The following is a 24,656-nucleotide window of genomic DNA, read 5'->3' as shown; positions in this document are numbered from 1 at the left end:
CCTGATTCAGCAAGCTTGGCTCCTGTTCTTCGGGCGATGCATGATTGCCTCTGTGCAAAAGATCTCACCTTTCTACAGAATCTGTTCTAGGGGTTCCTGAATGGGGTGGGATTCTGGCACACACATGTAACCTATTGGGCCAAAAAACCCGCATCCAGAAATTTTGCACGTCACGCTAGAATGCCGATGAATTTACACCAGGGCCTTTTCTTTAAAAAATGATGCAGATGGAAGGTTCACAGGACTTGCTCGCAAATTTATTGACAGCGGCACGAATTATTATAGCCAGGAAGTGGAAGGGGCAAGCAGAATATAAAATGGAAGAAGGGTATGAAGAGGTGTGGCATATAGCTATTAATGATGAATTCAGGGCCGTCTTCACCCGGGGGTGCAAGGGGTCCGGGGCACCCGGGCGCCGAAGAGGGAGAGACAGACAGAAAGAGAATGCGCCTATCTAGCGACAGGAGTGTGCACAGGCTCCTTCCCAAGAAGAACTCGTATATGCGCACTCTCAAGGGCCCTCCAAGCTCCTCTAGGAATAAGGTTGCTCCCACAATGAAAGGTTGCCCAAGATGGTTCTCCAACGCATGCGCACAATGCCCGCCTGTCTTATATTTCAGACACCTCCCTGCGACAGTCAGCACATGCATGGAGTCTTTAAACCAACTCCCAATGTGTTCTTTGTCTTTAGAAAAGTTGGTTTTAAACAAAACACACACACACAAAAACCCTCCTTTTGGAGCTGTGCAGGCGTGAGCACTATTTATCAAATGACAATAGTGGCATAAGCATAATAAAAGTTAATTTGGGGGCTAAACTAAATTTTTTTGGGGGTGGCCTGGGCAGATCTTTGCACCCCAGTGGTGCATATAATAAAGACGGCCCTGGATAAATTAACATGTGTCATTAAGGTAAGACGGGGAATATGCAGGAGGAATGATTCTGGGGAGATATGGAAGGTGTTTGTAGAATTTGGAAATGGAAAGGGGGTCAAACCATCGCAAGAGGTGTTGAAATTTTGGGAGGTTGGATAGTTACAATGGAACGGTCTCGGTGGTGGGGTGCACATTTTTATTCTTATTTATTTATGATTATTAGGTAAAGGTAAAGGGACCTCTGAGCATTAGGTCCAGTCATGGCTGACTCTGGGGTTGCAGTGCTCATCTTGCTTTATTGGCAGAGGGAGCCGGCGTACAGCTTCCGGGTCATGTGGCCAGCATGACAAAGCCGCTTCTGGCGAACCAGAGCAGCGCACAGAAACGCCGCTTACCTTCCCGCCGGAGCGGTACCTATTGATCTACTTGCACTTTGACTTGCTTTTGAACTGCTGGGTTGGCAGGAGCAGGGACCGAGCAATGGGAGCTCACCCCGTCACAGGGATTCGAACCGCCGACCTTCTGATCGGCAAGTCCTAGGCTCTGTGGTTTAACCCACAGCGCCACCCGCATTACTTTGTCCCCCCAAAAAATAATTAAAAATAAAAACAATGCAGAAATGTGGAGAAGTTGAACATAGAAATGGGAAAGATATAAGAAACGAATGGACAGATGGTGCGTCACAGCAGCACCATTGTATGACAAGGGGGTGATATTGCAAGAGCTACCAGAGGGAGGTAGCTGAGTTTGGCCTGGACATCACTGACCCCAACAGATTGACCTGGCTCCCTACAGCCCTCAGCACAGACTGACCCTCTCCTTTTACCCTGCTTCCACCTGCCTCCCAGCTAATAATAATAATAATAGTAATAATAATAATATTCTGCCCATCTCGTTGGGTTTCCCCAGCCACTCTGGGCGGCTTCCAACAAAGATTAAAAATACATTAAAATGTAACACATTAAAAACTTCCCTAAACAGGGCCGCCTTCAGATGTCTTCTAAAAGTCAGGTAGTTGTTTATTTCCTTGACATCTGGTGGGAGGGTGTTCCACAGGGCAGGTGCCACCACCAAGAAGGCCCTGTAACTTGGCTTCTCGCAGTGAGGGAACCGCCAGAAGGCCCTCGGCGCTGGACCTCAGCGTCCGGGCTGAACGATGGGGGTGGAGACGCTCCTTCAGGTACACTGGGCCGAGGCTGCTTAGCTGACAAGACCCCATCCCAGTGGGAGCACAGAACCTTTTTCAAAGGAGCACGCAAGCGCAGTCTTGTTTCAGAGAGACCTTTAATTGCAATGGGATCAGTTGCCTGAATCACAAGCAGAGGATGGCGCTGGCAAAGTTGGCTTCCATGGGGTTACGGTTCCCGGGTTGCACGAAACCGGAGCTGTAGTAACCCAAAGCTTCTGTTCCATGGAGGAACGCTCTTCAACTGGTTTTAGAGCTGGGAATCTTTTGGATACGAAGGCGACGGGTGAGGTGGCGAACGTTGCCAGGACGTGGACCCTTCTTCTCCCCCTCTGCTTTCGGCGTTCCCCGTTGTCGGTGGCCTCACCCCAGCCGACAGCAGTCGAACCCCTGGCCTGGAAGTACTCGGTTGAGACAGCCACTGACCTGGCTGGCTTTGGGCCATGAAATCTAGCAGTTCGTCCAGGTTCTCCCGGGCGATGGAGATTCTCTCTCGGCTCTGTAGGATCAGGTAGGTTGGCAGATCCTTGAGGGAGGCGACGGAGGACAAGTGAGAGTGGAGGTCTTCCATGCTCTGGTAGACCTGAGTCACTTTTTCCTGGAGGTGAGTGGGGAGCTCAGCGACGTGTGGCAGGAGGTTGCGGTAGGTTGTGTACAACTCGTCGGCCAGGACCCGGGTCATGGTCAAAGCTTTCATCTCCAGTTGCTGAAAGAGGATAAGATAGAGTAAGGTTACCAGACATCCCCATTTCCCAATACTACTAGTACTACTACTAATAATTTATTATTTATACCCCGCCCATCTGGCTGAGTTTCCCCAGCCGCTCTGGGCAGCTTCCAATCAAGTGTTAAAAACAATACAGCATTAAACATTAAAAACTTCCCTAAACAGGGCTGCCTTCAGATGTCTTTTAAAGAGAAGATAGCTGCTTATTTCCTTCACATCTGAAGGGGGGGGCGTTCCACAGGGCGGGTGCCACCACCGAGAAGGCCCTCTGTCTGGTTCCCTGTAACCTCACTTCTCGCAATGAGGGAACCGCCAGAAGGCCCTCGGCGCTGGACCTCAGTGTCCGGGCTGAACAATGGGAGTGGAGATGCTCCTTCAGGTATACAGGACCGAGGCCATTTAGGGCTTTAAAGATTAGCACCAACACTTTGAATTGTGCTCGGAAATGTACTGGGAGCCAATGCAGATCTCTCAGGACCGATGTTATGTGGTCCTGGCGGCCACTCCCAGTCACCAGTCTAGCTGCAGCATTCTGGATTAATTGCAGTTTCTGGGTCACCTTCAAAGGTAGCCCCACGTAGAACGCATTGCAGTAGTCCAAGCGGGAGATAACCAGAGCATGCACCACTCTGGCCAGACAGTCCACATGCTGATAGGGTCTCATCCTGCGTACCAGGTGGAGCTGGTGGACAGCCACCCTGGATACAGAATTGACCTGCGCCTCCATGGACAGCTGTGAGTCCAAAATGACTCCCAGGCTGCACACCTGGTCCTTCAGGGGCACAGTTGCCCCATTCAGGACCAGGGAGTCCCCCACACCCGCCTGCCCCTGTACCCCAAGAACAGTACTTCTGTCTTGTCAGGATTCAACCTCAATCTGTTGGCCCCCATCCATCCTCCAGGCACTCACACAGGACCTTCACTGGTTCTGATTTGAAAGAGAGGTAGAGCTGGGTGTCATCTGCATACTGATGAACACTCAGCCCAAACCCCCTGATGATCTCTCCCAGCGGCTTCATATAGATATTAAAAAGCACGGGGGAGAGGAGGGAAACCTGAGGCACCCCACAAGTGAGAGCCCAGGGGTCTGAACACTCATCCCCCAACACCACTTTCTGGACACGGCCCAGGAGGACAGGGTCTGTCCCCAGATTTACAAATCTGTCCCCATACAAAATCCTATCATTCCTATTGAAGTTGAAAAGTGTCCCTGGATTCATTGAAAAAAATCTGGTAACCTTAAGATAGAGCCCTTTTTAAGTGGAGCAACAGTCCGCCATGGAGGAACGGGGAGAACTTCACCTAACTAAGGCCAGTGGCATAGCAGGGGTTGCCGGTGCGTGGAGCCATGCGGAGGGAGCGAAACGGACGGAGGATACATGTGCATTCAACTGCCTAATGGCATCCACATCACACAGGAGATCGCATCCACAGAGATAAGAAATGAAGAGTCATTCCATTGTCTGGAGAGTTCACTTCCCGGTTCACAGCTACGGAAGTGCACAGCTGTATTGAAATTGTGCACCCCTAACAATTTTGCGCCCCTGTGGCCCTCCCCATGCTACGCCACTGAATGAGGGCCGCCCTAACACTCCCAGATTCTCCCCTTTGATTGGCCCTTCATTCTCAGGCTCCGCCCCTTATCTCTCAGGAAGATGGCTTGTTCCCGTAATTCCACTCCTCGCCACTAGAGGCAGTCTGAGGTTGATAGTGTTTCTCAGCATCCCCCTTCCTAGAAGGGCTGTTTCCGCTGATGGCAAGAGTCCATCTGGCCAATTTGCCCTTGGATGCCTCCGTTCCTCACCAAGATACCTCAGGCATTAATGAGAGGGACTTCTGGACGACGCTGGGCTTCTGGGACGGAGCCTCCATCTTTGCATTCCACTGCGGCAAAATGTTTGACAAGCTTTCGGAGACCTTTTGGAAGCTGGAAGGGCCCGGGCTCAGGGAGTGATCTAGCTGAGAGGGGGAATTGAGAGAGAAAGAGAAAGAGAGAGGGGGTTACTGCTGCAGCAAAACAAGGAGGACTCTGGCTTGCACAGAAATCCAATTACAGTGGTACCCCGGGATGCGAATGGGATCCATTCTGGAGCCCTGCTTGCATCGTGAAGCGAACGTAACAAGTGACAGCGCGTCTGCCCGTGTGTGGGTTGTGTTTTGCCGCTTCCGCGCATGCGTGTGACGTCATTTTGAGCATCTGCGCATGCGCAAGCGGCGAGACCCGGACGTAACATGCTCCATGCCGCGGAGTGCAACTCGAACGCGCTCAACCAAAAGCACATTCAACCCGAGGTATGACTGAACCGTATTTTTCGCTCCATAAGACACACCTTTTTCCTCCTAAAAAGTAAGGGGAAATGTCTGTGCGTCTTATGGAGCGAATGTGTGGTCAATCGCTGGCTCCCTTTCTGGCCCCAGCCCCTTGCACAAGCCTCCATTTTTGAATGTTCTGCGGACAGAGACTGTTTGTTTCCCCAGTGACATGGCACCTGGAAGCATAGATTTGATCCAAGGTGGGAAGAGTGCACCCAATTATTCTCTCCGCAGTCTTTACAACCCTGGACAGCATTGTTTTTTCCCTGGCCGCGCAGCTCCCAAACCACACACACAGACCATAAGTTAATACACTCTCCACAGTACAATGGTAAAATGCCAACAACAGATCCTTTGAGAGATTCTTTTTCTGGAGGATTCTCAGAAAATATACCGTATTTTTTGCTCTATAAGACTCACTTTTTCCCTTCTAAAAAGTAAGGAGAAATGTGTGTGCATCTTATGGAGTGAATGCAGGCTGCGCAGCTATCCCAGAAGCCAGAACAGCAAGAGGGATCGCTGCTTTCACTGTGCAGCGGTATTTTCCTCTCGTTGTTCTGGCTTCTGAGATTTAGAATATTTTTTTTCTTGGTTTCCTCCTCCAAAAACTAGGTGTGTCTTATGGTCTGGTGCGTCTTATAGAGCAAAAAATACGGAAACCTCTGCTGTGCTCTCTTCATCAGGTCTTTGCTGTTTTCTCCCCAGGTTAGGTCATCTCTCAACTCCATTCCCAGAATTCGAAACACTGAGACCTGTTCCACACACTTCCCCTCAACGGCGGAGAATTTGCAGCGAGGCGATGTTCAGCCTCACTTACCATGTTCAACACCTGATCGAGCCGCGAGAGCTGTTCATTGGTGTTCTTGCGGGTCGCTTTCAGCCGGTGCAGCACAAACCTGAAGGCCCGGTTTCTCAGCTGGGTGGAAAGGAAGTTGATCCTCATGAAGCAGCCCTCCTTGCAGAGGTCGTCTTTCGACGTGTCACGCTCTTCTTTCTTACCGCCAGCGTCAGCTGAGAAAAACATGCAGATAGGAGGCGCAAGGCGATGCAATTATATGGGGCTCAGATTTGGACTGGCACGCCCCTTGGATCTACGGAAGCAGTCCAATCAAAGTTCTTAAGGCAAATTTTCTCTGTACCATTCTGTGTTCCCCCGGTAGAATTACGGATCTGGCGTAGGACACTTACCGTATTTTTTGCTCTATAAGACTCACTTTTCCCCTCCTAAAAAGTCAGGAGAAATGTGTGTGCGTCTTATGGAGCGAATGCAGGCTGCGCAGCTATCCCAGAAGCCAGAACAGCAAGAGGGATTGCTGCTTTCACTGCACAGCGATCCCTCTTGCTGTTCTGGCTTCTGAGATTCAGAATATTTTTTCCCTTGTTTTCCTCCTCCAAAAACTATGTGCATCTTATGGTCTGGTGCGTCTTATAGAGCGAAAAATACGGTAACTATTGACTTCGCCTAAACTCAAATCTCCCCAGTCTAATATCCCTAGTGCTGCAAAATTGTCACAAGAGTGCCTGGACTAAAATTGTCTATCAAAAACTTCACTCTTGTGGTTTATCCCCACAACAGCTACTCGCTTTCGGTTACAGTAAAGCAAACAGTCTAATTTGTCAGCGCCTAAATGATATCGAACGTCGGAACAACTTGGCCGCAATAAGGAAATTTTGCCCGTGGTATGACTATTTTCCACCTTCCCGTTTCGGCTCTCTGCCACCCTATCTGCATAACCTAGCAAATCTAAAAGATAGACGCGCTTTTACTCTTGATTGAATGTACTGCCCTCGGCTGGACTTGAGGGACGATTCCAACAGATGCCACACGAGAAACGCTTATGTCCCTGTGGAGATGGCAGTCGTGAATCGGTGGCGCATGCCCTTCTGGCTTGCACTCTTTATAAAGACTTGAGGAATGAGATTATCACCCCTCTTTTATTGTCCATTCCGGGTCGCCCAACCACTGCCCCAGTGTCCTTTCTCTTGGCAGATCAAGATGAGCAGGTGACAGCAAAAGGCGGCAAGGTTTTTAGCTGGGGCACTCAGAATAAGATCCACTATTTGACTATTGATTCAAAACCCTAAAATGTATTTTATATAATTGACTTTTTATTTCTATTCTTCGTATATCGTATTGCCTTATTTATTTTATAGCATAGTGCATTGATTATTGCTTTCATTTTATGGCTCAATGGTCTCGTTAGTAAAATTCTTGTTAAATTACTGTTTTAGGGGTTCTTTTTCAAAGTCTGGAATGGATTAATCCGTTTTGCATTACAGTGGTACCTCTGGTTACATACTTAACTCGTTCCGGAAGTCCGTTCTTAACCTGAAGCACCACTTTAGCTAATGGGGCCTCCCGCTGCCACCGCACGATTTCTGTTCTCATCCTGAAGCAAAGTTCTTAACCCGAGGTACTATTTCTGGGTTAGCAGAGTCTGTAACCTGAAGTGTCTGTAACCTGAAGCGTATGTAACCCGAGGTACCACTGTACTTTCTATGGGAAAGCACACCTTGGTTTTGGAACGCTTTGGTTTTGGAGCGGACGTCCGGAATGAATTACGTTTGAGAATCAAGGGACCGCTGTATATTCAGAGAACGAGTACATGATATGCGACATTGCTTTAAAGTTAAACAAACAAACAACCTTGGCTGCCAAAATGGTTGCCTATTTCTCACCGGCGCTGGTGTCTGGTAGAGGAAGATAATAATTCAGCCACTCCTCAGACTTTTCCAGGGCTCGGTCGATGGTGTTTGCAAAGACCTTCCCAATCGGAGAGTCCACAAACGAGTTGATGCTATTTGCCATGGAGGAAGTGCTGGCGTCCTTCATCTGCGAGGCGATGTCTTCCATGGCGTCGTGCAACGTCTTGTCTTTTCCCCTCTGGGTGAGCACGGCCGCTTTGGGCTTGAAGCGCGTCATGTCTGAAGGTGTTGGGTCCACCCTCACAGGCAAGGCCTAGGAGGTGGAGAGATGTTAGGAGCAGGGATAATAATAATAATAATAATAATAATAATAATAATAATAATAATAATAATTTATTTGTACCCCGCCCATCTGGCTGGGTTTCCCCAGCCACTCTGGGCGGCTTCCATAGAAACCAAAGATACACTAAGATATCACAGATTAAAAACTTCCCTGAACAGGGCTGCCTTAAGATGTCTTCTGAATGTCAGGTAGTTATTTATCGCTTTGACATCTGATGGGAGGGCGTTCCACAGGGTGGGCGCCACCACCGAGAAGGCCCTCTGCCTGGTTCCCTGTAGCCTCACTTCTCGCAATGAGGGAACCGCCAGAAGGCCCTCGGAGCTGGATCTCAGCGTCCGGGCAGAATGATGGGGGTGGAGATGCTCCTTCAGATATACTGGACCAAGGCCGTTTAGGGCTTTAAAGGTCAACACCATCACTTTGAATTGTGCTCGGAAACGTACTGGGAGCCAATGTAGGTCTTTCAAGACCGGTGTTATGTGGTCTCGGCGGCCGCCCCCAGTCACCAGTCTAGCTGCCGCATTCTGGATTAATTGCAGTTTCCAGGTCACCTTCAAAGGTAGCCCCACGTACAGGGACAGGGTTAGACAATATGGTGCCCTGAGCCAGGACAAAAACTGGCCACTCCTTCCCCAAATACTTCTTTATTTTCGCAATAATTCCGGTTGGTTTTTAAAATGGCTCTTCCCAGTAGGTAAAGATAAAGGGACCGCTGACCATTAGGTCCAGTCGTGGCCGACTCTGGGGTTGCGGCTCTCATCTCGCTTTACTGGCCGAGGGAGCCGGCGTACAGCTTCCGGGTCATGTGGTCAGCAGAACCAAGCCGCTTCTGGCGAACCAGAGCCGCGCACGGAAACGCCATTTACCTTCCTGCCAGAGCGGTACCTATTTATCTACTTGCACTTTGACGTGCTTTTGAACTGCTAGGTTGGCAGGAGCAGGGACTGAGGAACAGGAGCTCACCCTGTTGCAGGGATTCGAACCGCAACCTTCTGATCGCCAAGTCCTAGGCTCAGTGGTTTAACCCACAGCGCCACCCGCGTCCCATTTCCCAGTAGGTACCCATATAAAAATAGGTATTATTATTATTATTATTATTATTATTATTATTATTATTATTATTATTATTATTTGCACCCCATTGGCTCAATGCCCTGTGCAGGGGAACTGCCTGAACCACCCTAAATAATCTGGTGCTGTTGAATGGAGGGTTTGTGAGTTCGCGCCACTTGGCGGTACAATTTGCAATCTTGACAGGAGGGAATTTCTTTTTTAAAAAAAAAATCAGTTTTTATTCGGAGTTTTCAACATAAAGTGCAACAAAAGCGCAAACTCATCTAAAGAAGAGAAAGAGGAAAGAATAAAAAAAAACAAAGCAAAAGGAGGATAATAAAGAAGGTGGAAGAGAAGAGAGGAGAGGAGAAAAACAAACAAACAAACAGCCATCTATCACAATTATAGCTTAACCCTTATTCCAAAGACAGAAGAGTGATCCCTCCTAGCTCTCACCTGTTAGATTCTCCCTATTCCCCCCATATCTGTACAGCGGTACCTTGGTACTCGAACGGTTTGGCTCCCAAACAAATCAGCTTCCAAACGCCGCAAACCCAGAAGTGAGTGTTCCGGTTTGCGAATGTTTTTCAGAAGCCGAACGTCCGACGCGGCTTCCGATTGAGCGCAGGAAGCTCCTGCGACCAATCGGAAGCCGCGCCTTGGTTTTTGAACCGTTTCGGGAGTCAGACGGGCTCCCGAAACAGATTACCTTCGAGAACCAAGGTACTGGGTCTAAATTGGTTTTTATATGGGCAGTTGTTTTTAATTCTTACTCTACCATATGTTTCAGAAAGTTGTTTGTTCGCTCTGCATTTGGACACATTTGAAGACATAGCTCAGTTGGTTAGAGCGCAGTACTGATAACGCCAAGGTTGCAGGTTCGAATCCCAGTATGGGACAACTGCATATTTCTGCATTGCAGGGGGTGGGACTGGATTATGCTCAGGGTCTCTTCCAACTCTACGAATCTATGATTCTATATTATAACCAAATATTGCATGGTGGTTTCTGAGATCCAGGGAGCAGGGCTTTGTATCCTTGGATACAAGAGGGCAGGCTGAAACTTTCAAAACCGATTTTGAAACTTGTCAGAGCTACCCTAGGTCCCAGCTCACAAAGGACCAACGCTGCTTCGTTGTTAAGTATAAAAGTCTTTATTGAAGTTCAGTTTCACTTCCAGAGCCGCAGCGCGCAGCCCCACGTCTAAAGTGTCAGACCACTGATGCTCCGTCTGAGTCTCCTCCCCCTTGACACCAATTTAAGATTCTAGCCTTGCTCCACCTTCTCCGCTGCTCCTTCCTCCTCTGGGTCCGCCTGCCCGCCGGGGTCTCGCCCTTTCTAGCCTCCTCTGACGCTGATTCCCCGGAGCCTTCTCCCTCCCTTCGGAGGGCTTTAGGAGCTGGTTCCCCATCCGGGTCTCCTGCTGTCCCGCGCGCCTCCACATTTGAACTTGGCGCACGCGCCCAGCCAGCAGCTTTCCTCCTGACCGTTCCACTGCTGCTATCACTGCTTCCCCCTTCGGGGGGGCTAGCTGCAACTGACCTACCTTCCGTTCCTACACTCTCCGATGGAGGCGTGGTCAGCCCTGACTCCCTCTCTGGAGGAGACGCTGGCCCTGACACATGTGACTCTTCCCCCCCCACTACGCTCTGGTGGGGAAACTGGTCCCGATCCTCCACTGCTGCTTTGGGGTTCCCCTCTGGCTCCTTGTTTCTGGTGCGTCCCCCCTGGGACCCCCCTTGCTCTGACCATCGGCGCCCCCTTCTGGGAATCTTCTGATTCGCTGGAGAAGCTCATGGAATCTCTCGGGCCACTGTCATACTCCCCTACGCTGCCCTCGGATTCTTCCCCTTCGCTCTCCCAATCCTCTCTCCCCAGTGCTCCTGCTCCTGATTCCCTGACAAAACTCAATTGGTTTTTTTGGTTTCTTAGACTTCGTAAGCCATGCCGGGGTTAGGGCTATATAAAGGTAAAAAAGCAAAGGACCCCTGGATGGTTAAGTCCAGTCCAAGGTGACTATGGGGTTGCAGCGCTCATCTCGCTTTCAGGCCAAGAGAGCCGGCGTTTGTCCACAGACAGCTTTCTGGGTCATGTGGCCGGCAGGACTAAACCACTTATGGAGCAACAAGACACTGTGACGGAAACCAGAGCGCACAGAAACGCCGTTTACCTTCCCGCCACAGCGGTACCTATTTATCTACTTGCGCCGGCGTGCTTTCGAACTACTAGGTTGGCAGGAGCTGGGACAGAGCAACGGGAGCTCATCTTTTCATGGGGATTCGAACCGCCGACCTTCCGATCGGCAAGCCCAAGAGGCTCAGTGGTTTAGACCACAGCGCCACGTGCTCCCCTTATACAATGGCTTTAACTGTCTTTATATGTGCAGTTTTTGAAATACAAGTTTTTGTTGTGAAATCGTTTTGAGATGGTTTATAGGAACTGGTTCGTAGAAGAAATGGAACAATAACAGTACCGTGCTCTAGCTGGCCAAAGACTACCTTAGTTTCCGTTCGGGTCACAATCTCCTTTCCTGAGCGGGAGGCCATGGGAGGTTCGTAGTTCCTTAGCGATGTTTCCTTAGAGACTTTCTCTGCGGCTGCTTCAGGCTGGAAGCGGAAAGGAATGAAAGGGGCAGCGCTGACAAGAGGCGATGAAAGTTGGGGGATTTGGGACAGGCAAAAGTACTTATTCACGCACCGCAAAATCAAACTGTGGCGTTCACTGCCCCAAGATGCTATGATGGCTACCAATTTGGAGGACTTTAAAGAAGAATTAGGCAAATTCATGGAGGGAGAGGGCTATTGGGACACAAATTCCGGGGTGTTGAAAACAGAATGGGTTTTCATGGGTGCACAAGGTAAACACACAAACTGTTAACGGAGAAATCTGAGGGCTCCCTTGGACAAAAAGCAAGGACACCAGCCAGGAATACCAGAGCAAAACAGCAGCCAGTAGGCTTGGTCTTTATTGAAGACGGTCGCGACAGGACTCCCACCTGCCACCAGGTGAAACAGGATGGAAGCCCCGAACAAAAGAGAACCCAAACTTTTATTAGCTGCTAATCCCCATCTTACACCCCCCAAAAAACTACATCACGGTTACATCACGGTTACATCATTAAAGGGGAGGTCTGGTGGCCGTAATCTGAGCATCCTGGACCCTGCCCCATGGTTCTCCTTGCCCTCCACCAAACACTCACCAAGTGTAACAAAAGAGATATTTACATTTCCCTGTTTCCCAGCCAAGTGAATCACACCCTTTTGTCTTCATCTGGGTTTGTTATTTCTGGAATGGCTACCTGTCTGCCACTCAGGTATCAGGATGCCAGGGATTATCACTCAGGCAGAGGGGCTGCTGAGTAGCTGAGCTCACATGTCTATATGAATTTCTGAAGTTTTCCCAGTGAGCCAGTACAGAGATACATTGATCAGTGAATTATTACATTTGGTATTCTGCAGCAGAGGCCCTTTGAATAGTTAGGAAGAAACTGTGACGAAGTGCTTTGTGGGGACAAATCACAAAAGTCACAAAAGCGATTGTGCTGATTTTGGTAGTGGGCTGCATGTGCGTGTTATCCCCCAACCTATACATAAATTCCTGCAGCAATACGAAACATGTAAAACCATATCTGAATTAGTACAGGGCAGCAACCCCAAAGCTATTTCGACTCTCTTGAACGACCCCAGATATTTCCCTGTAGTAGGAAGTACTCAAAAAAAAAAACAACAAAAAAAACACCCCTTGAATTTTGGGCCATGCTGGGAGTTCGTCTACTTAATAGAAATTATACATCGCTTGGTTGTTAACACCCTCAAAATGGTTTACAAAGAGAGAGAAAAACAATAAAATCATCAGTTAAAAACAGTTGAAAGCAACTATTTTGTTATGTACTGAAGTTCTCGCCCTGTAGATAGTTATGGAAATGAAGGATCGAAAGTGACGTTCAGTGATTGGATAGTTTTAGAAAGTTGCAACAGTTACGTTGCTCTGGAGCTCTATATAAACAGGCTGACTGAGCTCTTCAGTTCAGTTCAGTTCTGGGCTCTGAATAAACAAGAGCTGTTGAAGAATCGCTGTGTCGTCTGATATGTTCGCCCACAACTTAACATATTTAAAACACATTGGGGGAGATAAACTAAGAACAGACTGAAACACACGTCCACACATCTGGGAAGTCTTGCCTAAACAAAAAGGTTTTTTAGCAAGCACCGAAAATAGTACAGTGAAGGCGCTCAGCGTCAAGGGGCAGGGAGTTCCGAAGTGTAGCTGCTGGTGGACTAAAAGATCAACCGGAATCCAACAACATCGTTGGGGCCCAGATGTCCCCTATATATATATCCTCATAGCTGTCAACTTACAGATTTGAAAATAAGGGATCAGCAGCCAAAATAAGGGATTTTGCTTAACTTATAAATCAATCCGCCACTGATGGAGCCATGCTGCTTTGGCTGCCATGACTGTGTTTTGCAGGGGACTAGATGATCCTAAGGGTCTACCACTCTGACCCAAAGAAGAGTGGCAGACAAAACTGATGAACGACGTCGAGATGGCAAAGCTTCCAGGCAGAATTAGAAACCAGGAAGAGGACCTCTTTAATAAAGAACGGGGAAGGTTTATAATTTAGTTGAAAAGCTATTGTCAAGAGTTACATACATTGGTAGGATTGACAGAAGACTTGTAGTAAAAATTTGAACTACGGATGGACAAATGATTTATAAAAATAGAGTTATGAAAGGGATGCAGAGGGGGAAATCACTACATTAAGATGCTGCACTGGTTGGAGGGGATGCTAAGCAGCACGTCGGGGCTGCCGTCCTGGTGCGAGGAGTTCCATCGGCCCTTCCCTGTCCAAGAGAGAGGGAGGGAGAGAGACTCTCACCCACGCCGCCCGTGAGCCCGGCATGAGGCAGTTGCGCCGCCGCCGCCGAAGCGCCGCCCTTCTGTGTCCCTCCCCATCCCCTCCTCTTCCTCCTCCCTCAGGCCGCCTCCTCAGCTGCCGCCACCGCCTCCGGCTTCCCCTGGCAGCGTGGTGGAAGTCTCGCAAGAGAGGGGCTGCCTGCCCGCCCGCCGCCACCCGTCTCCTCACGACGTGCCCCTGAGGGGGAAAAGGGAGAGACAGAGACGCGGCAGCTCGTGCGCGCTCTCTCTCTCACGGCGGAGGACCCTGAGCCGCTGCTTCCCTCCCAAGCCGGGCGAGCATGAAACCCGGGAAATTTAAGGGACATCATCAATAAGGGACAGCAGCGGGACACGGCGCTGGGATAAGGGAGTTTCCCGCCAAATAAGGGACGGTTGACAGCTATGCCTATCCTTGCTCTATAACAGTGTTTCCCAAAACTCGGGTCGCCAGCTGTTTTTGGACTACAACTCCCATCATTCCTGGGCACTGGCCCTGCTAGCTAGGGATAATGGGAGTTGTAGTACAACAACAACCGGAGACCCAAGTTTTGGGAAACGCTGCTCTAGAAGCATGCACCTTCCATAAATTAACGGGGCGTTGCTGCTCTGCTCCCCAGACCCCATTCTCTGGAAGACAGGCAACCTGATATTACGGCACCTTTTCAGCTTTCGCTGCTACTTGAGAAAACATTCAGCAACCGTAAAGACCTGGGGGCATTATAAGTAAATAAATAAAGAATCACTCTTCACGTTCTCAGGAGCCTCGTTCACTTGGAGAGACCCTCCTCCCTATCTTTACTCCATGGGGATGTAAAAGACACCTCAAGATTTCCTGAGGAGACTAAATCTGCCAGTAGGCGTTGCTCTCCAGACCAGTAGGACTGATAGAAAAAAAGAAACATTTACTCAATGGGCAGTTTTTTCCAAAGGCCCTTTGAGAGGATTCGTTCCGGTCAAAACCAGCAGAAATAACAAAGCAAAAATGAGTTGTTGCTTTGCATTTTCCTTCCTTTCCCCAGATTTCCCTCTGCAGCTTACTGTCTCTTGAAGAAGTAACAGTCTTGATAAATAATATTTTTTCCTCAAAAAAATACAGTACCTTTTCCACCGTCTGGAAAACCGAAAACGCATTTGAGGCTGAAGCCCAGGGGATAAGCGGCTCTTCCTCCGACATCTGCCGAGGGGGGGTCCTCGCTTTCTCTGGCTGCAGATCAGGGCCTGGCAGCGGTGGCTGGTGCGTGGCGGCTATTTCCGTGGGGGCTGCTAGCTGAGGTTCCTCGTCCCGTGGCTGTGGAACGACAGGCAACACTTGAGGGGATGGCGGCAGAGAAACTTGCGACCCCCTCTCTGTTGGTGGAGTCTGCGGGGGCACCCTCTCCCTCTCTATAAGTGTCCTCTCGAATATCACCCACTCGCTCTCCAAAGGTGGCACTGGGGGAGTCATTCGCCCCCTCTGCGGGGGTGTCGGAGGGGGCACCCATTCCCTCTCTGGGGCTGTTAGAGGGGTCACCCACTCCCCTTCTGCTGGTGGCGGCGGTAGCATGGATTCTGGCGGAGGTGAAGACGCCAGCACATATTCCTGTGACCCCTTCTCTCCCGGTAAATTTTCTGCCGATGTTTCCTTCCATTCCTCCTCTTCCTAGGGAAAAGAAATCCCTTTTAGTACAGACTGGCAACGCAGAGCTTCTGACCAAGGAGTTTAATAGAAGCGACAAGTTCTGTAGAAGAAATATCCTGGGAGCATACAATAATTTTATTATTTATACCCCGCCCATCTGGCTGGGTTTCCACAGCCACTCTGGGTGGTTCTGAATTGAGTATTTAAAACACGATAAAGCATCAAACATTAAAAACTTCCCAGTACAAGGCTGCCTTCAGGTGTCTTCTAAAAGGGAAAGGGACCCCTGACCGTTAGGTCCAGTCGTGGACAACTCTGGGGTTGTGCGCTCATCTCGCTCTATAGGCCGAGGGAGCCGGCGTTTGTCCGCAGACATATTCGAGCATGACTGGTGGCCAGCATGACTAAGCCGCTTCTGGCGAACCAGAGCATGCCGTTTACCTTCCCGCCGGAGTGGTAGCTATTTATCTATTTGCACTTTGACGTGCTTTCAAACTGCTAGGTGGGCAGGAGCTGAGACCAAACAATGGGAGCTCCCCCCGTCGCGGGGATTCGAACCGACATTCTGATCAGTAAGCCCTAGGCTCTGTGGCTTAACCCACAGCACCACCTGCATCCCCAGATGTCTTCTAAGATTGTTTATTTCCTTGACATCAGGGCGTTCCATAGGACAGGAGCCACTACTGAGAAGGCCCTCTGCCTGGTTCCCTATAACCTCACTTCTCACAGTGAGGGAACTGCCAGAAGGCCCTTGGAGCTGGACCTCAGTGTCCGGGCTAGACGATGGCGGTGGAGACACTCCTTCAGGTCTACTGGGCCGAGTCCATTTAGGCCTTCAAAGGTCAGCACCAACACTTTGAATTGTGCTCGGAAACATACTGAAAGCCAGTGTATCTCCTTTAGGACCGGTGTTATATGATCTCGGCGGCCGCTCCCAGTCAGCAGTCTAGCTGCCACATTCTGGATTAGTTGTCATTTCTGGGTCACCTTCAAAGGCAGCCCCACATAGAGCGCATTGCTGTAGTCCAAGCGGGAGATAACCAGAGCATGCACCACTCTGGAGAGACAGTGTGTGGGCAGGGAGGGTCTCAGCCTGTATAAGGTAAAGGTAAAGGGACCCCTGACCATTAGGTCCAGTCGTGACCTTTACAGTCATCTTGCTTTACTGGCCGAGGGAGCCAGCATACAGCTTCCGGGTCATGTGGCCAGCAGGACTAAGCCGCTTCTGGCGAACCAGAACAGCGCACAGAAACACTGTTTACCTTCCTGCCGGAGCAGTACCTATTTATCTACTTGCACTTTGACGTGCTTTCGAACTGCTAGGTTGGCAGGAGCAGGGACCGAGCAACGGGAGCTCACTCCGTCATGGGGATTCGAACCACCAACCTTCTGATCAGCAAGTCCTAGGCTCTGTGGTTTAACCCACAGCGCCACCTGTGTCCCCTCAGCCTGCATACCATTCCTATAAATGTGAACCAAACAGTCCCCACCTTGCTGATTTTTTTAAAAAAACCAACAACGTACCTCCTCTGGCAATTCCTGGTGGGACGCTATCTTATTTTGGGGAGCCCTGTAAGCGGCAAGTTGCTCTTCGAAGGAATGTCGCAGCCCGCTCCCTGGTCCCTCCTGAGAAAAGCTATCTCCCAGTCCCGGGAACAGCTCATATTCTGATATCGTCATTTGCATCACCAGTTCGTTCTCATTGGTGCCCAGCAGCTCCTCATCCTGCGAGGGCTGCCTCTCGAGTCTCGATTGAGCTTCTGTGGCTGCAGAGAAAGCATATTGTGTTATCCTCCTTGTCCGTGAGCCCATCTTGGAGACGCCGCTTACCAGCTTCCCGTCTTCTCCCCCCTTTTTTTTATTACCGTATTTTTTGCTCTATAAGACTCACTTTTTCCCTCCTAAAAAGTAAGGGGAAATGTGTGTGCATCTTATGGAGCGAATGCAGGCTGCGCAGCTATCCCAGAAGCCAGAACAGCAAGAGGGATTGCTGCTTTCACTGCGCAGCGATCCCTCATGCTGTTCTGGCTTGTGAGAATCAGAATATTTTTTTTCTTGTTTTCCTCCTCCAAAAACTAGGTGCGTCTTGTGGTCTGGTGCGTCTTATAGAGTGAAAAATACAGTGGTTTTCACAATATTATAAACAAACAAACAAACAAACACACAAAACAAACAGACATAAACCATAGCCTTATTGAAAATTACAGTTATTAACTTTGTTAAGTGACTTCCTTGCTTCCCCTTGGTTGAATTTCATTGCATGTCCTTTTAATGGTTTTTCCAAATCCCAATTTTACTTAAACATTAACATCCTAAGGTCCGTATAGTTAAAGCTATGGTTTTCCCAGTAGTGATGTATGGAAGTGAAAGCTGGACCATAAAGAACGCTGATTGCCGTAGAATGGATGCTTTTGAATTTTGGTGCTGGAGGAGACTCTTGAGAGTCCCATGGACTGCAAGAAGATCAAACCTATCCATTCTTAAGGAAATCAGCCCTGAGTGCTCACTGGAAGGACAGATCCTGAAGCTGAGGCTCCAAGACTTTGGCCACCTCAGGAGAAGAGAAGACTCCCTGGAAAAGACCCTGATGTTGGGAAAGATGGAGGGCACAAGGAGAAGGGAACAACGGAGGACGAGATGGTTGGATAGTGTTCGCGAAGCTACCAGCATGAGTTTGGCCAAATTGCGGGAGGCAGTGGAAGACAGGAGTGCCTGGCGTGCTCTGGTCCAGGGGGTCACGAAGAGTCGGACACGACTAAACCACCAACCACCCATTAACATCCTTAGATCTTCGCCTTATGGAATTAAACATATTAATTCATCACTTAACATAAATAAAACCCTAAGCCCATTAAGTATCTGCAAGCTATTTTCAGTTAATTTAACTTAACAAATCTAACTAGATAATCATTAAATTTATTCCATTCTTCCTGATACTCCTCCTCCTTCTGGTCGCGGACTCTTCCGGTTAGGTCGGCTAGCTCCGAAAAATCCATCATCTTACCAGCTCCCCGTCTTCGCTCGCTTTCCCGCCAGTCTGGTTGGTACTCACTTAAATACCTCGTGGTAGAGGGTGCGAGGCTGTTGCTCTTGGTCGTGGTGGAAATCCTCCGGATGGCTTCATCGGGGACACACAGAATGCTGCTTGTGGTGTGAGGGTTTGTCGTCTCCGGAGGCCAGCTTGGGTTGTGGAGGGTAGTATCTGAAAGCTGAGAAACAAGGGGTGGGGAGGTTGGTTTGCACAGTCGCCAAACAACCTGTTATGTACTGAAGTTTTCACCCTGGTCCAGCACGGGGATACTGTAGGTAGTTATGCAAATAAGGGATCGAAACTGACGTTCAGTGATTGGATAGTTACAGCAAGTTGTTTCAGTTATGTTGTACTGGAGCTCTATATAAGCAGGCTGGCTGAACCCTTCAGTTCAGTTCTGTCCTGGCCTCTGAATAAACAAGAGCTGTTTGAAGAATCGCTGTGACGTCTGATATGTTCACCCACAACTTAACACAACCAAAAAACAAGGTTCTGTTTCTTAACGAGGAAAGCGCTGCAGTCCCGGTCACTTAATCTTATCTACCTCAGTGACGTTGCAACGGGGGGGTGGGGGTGTCTGTGGGGGTGACAAGAAAACACCTCGCTGCAGCCCTCTATGCACAGTGGTACCTCGGGTCAAGTACTTAATTCGTTCTGGAGGTCTGTACTTAACCTGAAACTGTTCTTAACCTGAAGCACCACTTTAGCTAATGGGGCCTCCTGCTGCCGCTGCACGATTTCTGTTCTCATCCTGAAGCAAAGTTCTTAACCTGAAGCACTATTTCTGGGTTAGCGGAGTCTGTAACCTGAAGTGTATGTAACCTGAAGAGTATGTAACCTGAAGCATATGTAACCTGAGGTATCACTGTACTGTTGCTTTGGTTTCTATCTTATATTTTGGAAATGCACATCCAGTTTCTTTTTCCTTTAATTTTTTGGGGGGCCCCCAACAGAGTGCAGCCCTAAGCTATAACTTGTTTAGCTTATACGTAAATCCGGCACTGGCTCAACCTGTTGGATTTCTGCCCAGAAAATACGACAGAAGCAGGGAAAGTGCTTTCAAGGGGGGAAACAGCTGCCGCTGAGGGATTCCTGTGTGCAGACAACTCGCTTGTCCATCACAGTTCTGACTTCACTCATTGGCTGCACTCCATTTCCCTGAGGTTTAAACTTTGGCAAACACACACACATACCTCCCACAAGCATAGCTGGGGCTATTATGCGATTGCTCAGAGTCCAGGGCCCTTGGCTGGGTGGGAACACCAGCGAAGGAGGCTGTGGGTGCCCAGAAATGATGGCTTGGCGACCCCTTGTGTCGCCAAATAACAAGCCATAGGGGCCAAGTGGTTTGATTTGGCTCCTTATTTTCGGAAGGGAAAGCACAGTGGTAAAGGTAAAGGGACTCCTGACGGTTAGGTCCAGTTGTGTCCGACTCTGGGATTGCGGCGCTCATCTCCCTTTATTGGCTGAGGGAGCCGGCGTGCAGCTTCCGGGTCATGTGGCCAGCATGACTAAGCCGCTTCTGGCGAACCAGAGCAGCGCACGAAAACGCCGTTTACCTTCCCGCCGGAGCGGTACCTATTTATCTACTTGCGCTTTGACGTGCTTTCGAACTGCTAGGTTGGCAGGAGCAGGGGCCGAGCAACGGGAGCTCACTCCGTGGTGGGGATTCGAACCGCAGACCTTCTGATCAGCAAGTCCTAGGCTCTGTGGTTTAACCCACAGCGCCACCCGCGTCCTTCGTTCTGGAGGTCTGTTCTTAACCTGAAACTGTTCTTAACCTGAAGCACCACTTTACCTAATAGGGCCTCCTGCTGCCGCCACACCATCGGAGCACGATTTCTGTTCTCATCCTGAAGCAAAGTTCTTAACCCGAGGTACTATTTCTGGGTTAGCGGAGTCTGTAACCTGAAGCGTATGTAACCTGAAGAGTATGTAACCCAAGGTACCACTGTACTGTGACGTACAAACCTCATTCTCTTGCGTCCTCGTGCCAGGTGTGTTGACTGAAGGGTCCTTTGATGCTGAAGTCACATGATGTTCGTCCGATGAGCTAACTAGACCCAAAGCACGGAACAAATTAACGGGCTCCACTATCCCTTTTTCGCCTCCTGATAAGAATTGCTTGCAAAAGCTAACGTGCGGAACTGGGTGTAAGTTTGGGGAAATGAGAAAGGGAGAGAACCAAAATGGCATGTCTATCTCTACGCCTGCCATACGTCTGAAATTTCCCGGACATAAACCCCCCCCTCCATAAAAGAAGCTCAACTTTGGCCAAAAATGTCCAGATTTTCACTTTTTGAAATATGGCGAACCTATCTGTCCCTAACTCTGAAGCCGGACTTCTTTGAATGGATACTTCTCATTGCTCCTCCGCGTTTGAATCCTGACTCCCATCTCTTCCCTCGAGGCCAGCAGCAGACTGCTTTTACTCTGTAAAAGAGACCAGCCCCCTTGGTGTGGGGTTTAGATCTTAGCCCACGCCAGAAACCTCCGAGCAAGTTGCAGTTTGCACCACGAGGCAGAAGCTGGTGAGTCTGAGCCCCACCTTGGGCAAAAGATTCCTGCAGGGGGCTTGGACCAAACGATACTTCGTGGTCTTTTCCAACTCCACAATTTGATATTTCTTTTATTCTTAAGAGGGGAAGTGTAGGCAGAAAGGATAAGTGGGGATCCTGAACCCGGAAGTCTAAAGGAAGAAGACAAGACGTTATATTTATACGCAACAGTAGCCGCAAGGCTACTGATTGCGAAAAATTGGAAAAGTGGTATTATACCGACAAAAGCAGAGTGGCTTGCCAAATTACTGGAGTATTACAATATATCCAAAACAATGGGAGAAATTGGAAGGATCTCAAAAGAGAAGATAAACAAGGACTGGAAGGCGTTTAAAGGATACTTGCAAAACCATATTGAAAAATCAGAACTATTAGAATAAACAAGTTCCGTTTTAAATGCTGAAATACTAAATAAGATGGATAACAATGTGTGATAGAAAAAGAAGCATGGAATTAGGTCAAAGGTGTGTGAAAGAAAGTAATAGAAGTGGAAAGAAATTGCAGTTGAGTAGATTGGAAGTCTACTTCCAATGGGGGGGGTGAAGGGTGGTGGATGGTGATGGGAAAAGGAATTATCTGTGGGATTGGGTGTAATTTAAAAGGAGAAGTGGGGAGGCAACACAGCAAGGACGTATCCCTTTCCCAGACTGTTAGAGGTATTTCTGGGGGCGGTGGGGGGGGAATCTGGAAGGTAAAAAGAAGATTCGATAGGTAGGTGCATCTAGAAAGACAGACACAGAATTGGTTCCACGCCTGTCACTTCTCACTGTGAGGGAACCACCAGAAGGCCCTGGGAGCTGGACCTCAGTGTCTGGGCAGAACGATGGGGGTGGAGACGCTCCTTCAGGTATACTGGGCTGAGTCCATTTAGGCCTTCAAAGGTCAGCACCAACACTTTGAATTGTGCTCGGAAACATACTGGAAACCAGTATATCTCCTTTAGGACCGGTGTTATATGATCTCGGCGGCCGCTCCCAGTCACCAGTCTAGCTGCCACATTCTGGATTAGTTGTCATTTCTGGGTCACCTTCAAAGGCAGCCCCACATAGAGCGCATTGCAGAAGTCCAAGCGGGAGATAACCAGAGCATGCACCACTCTGGCGAGAGAGTGTGTGGGCAGGGAGGGTCTCAACCTGTGTAAGGTAAAGGTAAAGGGACCCCTGACCATTAGGTCCAGTCGTGACCTTTACAGTCATCTTGCTTTACTGGCCGAGGGAGCCAGCATACAGCTTCCGGGTCATGTGGCCAGCAGGACTAAGCCGCTTCTGGCAAACCAGAGCAGCGCACAGAAACGCCGTTTACCTTCCCGCCAGAGCGGTACCAATTTATCTACTTGCACTTTGTGCTTTCGAACAGCTAGGTTGGCAGGAGCAGGGACCGAGCAACGAGAGTTCACCCCGTTGCGGGGATTCGAACCGCTGACCTTCTGATCGGCAAGTCCTAGGCTCATCATCAACTATCCTATAATTCAGAGAGAGACAGAGAGAGAAAGAGAGAGGGGGGGGGGATGCCAGCCTGCTGTCCTACTCACTATCTGCCATGATCTCTGCCCAACTGGCAGGGCCCAAATCATGGCATCACCAAAGCAACATCATTTCCCATGCAGGCAGAGGAGACCTGCAGCCTCCCCGCTGAGGAGCGGTCACCTCAGCTCCCCCCACCATTCCATCCATTCCCCCTTGTGATGCGGTGTGATGTCATAGGTGTGACGTCACAGATCAGGCGCTGGGCCCCTGCTCTCCCTTCCAAAGGGGCGCTTTGGAACGACCACAAACGCAAAGCAGAGGGGGAAAGGGTAGGTAACCCACAGAGCTTGGGACGGCACCATTTCCAGAAGACCAGTCTGTCTTGGGGCCACCTGTTTATTCAGCGTTTCGAAGACCCGACAGGCAGAATGCCGACTTATTTTGCCTGCTTCTCTCTTCTCTCAGCTGCCATAAACTCGCTTGCTTTGTTTGGCCAGACTGAAACTGCCCCGGGGGCAAGGAACTACAGTGGTACCTCGGGTTAAGAACTTAATTCATTCTTAACCTGAAACTGTTCTTAACCTGAAGCACCACTTTACCTAATGGAGCCTCCTGCTGCCACAGGAGCATGATTTCTGTTCTCATCCTGAAGTAAACTTCTTAACCTGAGGTAATATTTCTGGGTTAGCGGAGTCTGTAACCTGAAGCATCTGTAACCCAAGGTACCACTGTACTTGCATAAATTGCTTTTGTGGGGAGCATTTAAGTGTCAAAATCCCCACATACAGTGGTACCTCGGGTTACATACGCTTCAGGTTACAGACTCCGCTAACCCAGAAATAGTGCTTCAGGTTAAGAACTTTGCTTCAGGATGAGAACAGAAATCGTGCTCATGCGGCGCGGTAGCAGCAGGAGGCCCCATTAGCTAAAGTGGTGCTTCAGGTTAAGAACAGTTTCAGGTTAAGTACGGACCTCCGGAACGAATTAAGTACTTAACCCGAGGTACCACTGTATATTGGATTAGCAAAACGCCCCCCAAATGAACCACATGTATGTTGTGTTAGACAAAGAGGAACTCAACTCTTGCTTCCGTGTTTCAAAATCCCATGGGGCATTCGGTCTCCCAGTGCCTTCTTTCCCCAAAGCAGGAATCACCAGGAAATTCCTTGGGTATATTTTTCAGTTCCCCATCCCACAGGAGCTAGAGATCCTCTACACGCTAAAGTTGCTTTCCTGAATCACTTGATACGCAGGTTGAGACCCTCCCTGCCTGCGCACTGTCTTGCCAGAGTGGTGCATGCTCTGGTTATCTCCCATGTGGACTACTGCCATGTGCTCTCTGTGGAGCTGCCTTTGAAGGTGACCCGGAAACTGCAACTTATGCGGCAGCTAGACTAGTGACTGGGAGCAGCTGATGGAACCATATAACACCGGTCTTGAAAGACCTACACTGGCTCCCAGGACATTTCCGAGCACAATTCAAAATTTTGGTGCTGACCTTTAAAGCCCTAAACTGCCTTGGTCCACTATACCTGAAGGAGCGTCTCCACCTCCATCGTTCTGCCTGGACACTGAGGTCCAGCTCCGAGGGTCTTCTGGCGGTTCCCTAACTGCGAGAAGTGAGGTTATAGGGAACCAGGCAGAGGGCCTTCTCGGTAGTGGCGCCTGCCCTGTGGAACGCCCTCCCATCAGATGTCAAGGAAATAAATAGCCACCTAACTTTTAGAAGGCATTTTAATGTTTGATGCTTTATCGTGTTTTTAATATTCTGTTGGGAGCCGCCCAGAATGGCCGGGGAGGCCCAGCCTTATTATTATTGAATTATCACTATTATTAATGACTGTGATAGGTTACATCACCATGAGTAAAACAACTCAAATGGAAGAATTCAGTAGACAAGGACTTCTTATGCTATGGTCTATGGGAGTCTGTAATCTGGAC

General features: G+C 49.3%; 1 protein-coding gene across 5 annotated transcripts; it reads right to left on the bottom strand.

Moving 5' to 3' along the window:
- Nucleotides 1–2,142: 2,142 nt before the first annotated feature.
- LOC310753320 (uncharacterized protein) lies at nucleotides 2,143–22,940 on the bottom strand. 5 transcript variants are annotated; one of them, XM_083594477.1, is made up of 10 exons: nucleotides 22,781–22,940; nucleotides 20,663–20,748; nucleotides 18,713–18,869; nucleotides 17,185–17,426; nucleotides 15,142–15,681; nucleotides 11,642–11,749; nucleotides 7,781–8,060; nucleotides 5,919–6,112; nucleotides 4,601–4,747; nucleotides 2,143–2,767 (listed from the first exon to the last, which is right to left on the bottom strand). In XM_083594477.1, the coding sequence occupies exons 1-10, from the start codon at nucleotides 22,788–22,790 to the stop codon at nucleotides 2,312–2,314; spliced, it is 2,220 nt and encodes a 739-aa protein (XP_083450603.1). In that variant the 5' UTR covers nucleotides 22,791–22,940; the 3' UTR covers nucleotides 2,143–2,311. The 5 variants fall into 5 exon arrangements, with proteins under 5 accessions (XP_083450603.1, XP_083450605.1, XP_083450606.1 ...); XM_083594479.1 differs by having other exon boundaries at nucleotides 18,721–18,869; XM_083594480.1 differs by lacking the exon at nucleotides 22,781–22,940 and adding an exon at nucleotides 21,051–21,072 and having other exon boundaries at nucleotides 4,593–4,747; nucleotides 20,663–20,838.
- Nucleotides 22,941–24,656: the final 1,716 nt, after the last annotated feature.

This window comes from Podarcis filfolensis, assembly GCF_964270895.1.
Source record: "Podarcis filfolensis genome assembly, chromosome: 18".
Lineage (NCBI taxonomy): Eukaryota > Metazoa > Chordata > Lepidosauria > Squamata > Lacertidae > Podarcis > Podarcis filfolensis.
The sequence above is the reverse complement of the archived record's forward strand: the minus strand, read 5'-3'. Positions and strand labels throughout refer to the sequence as shown.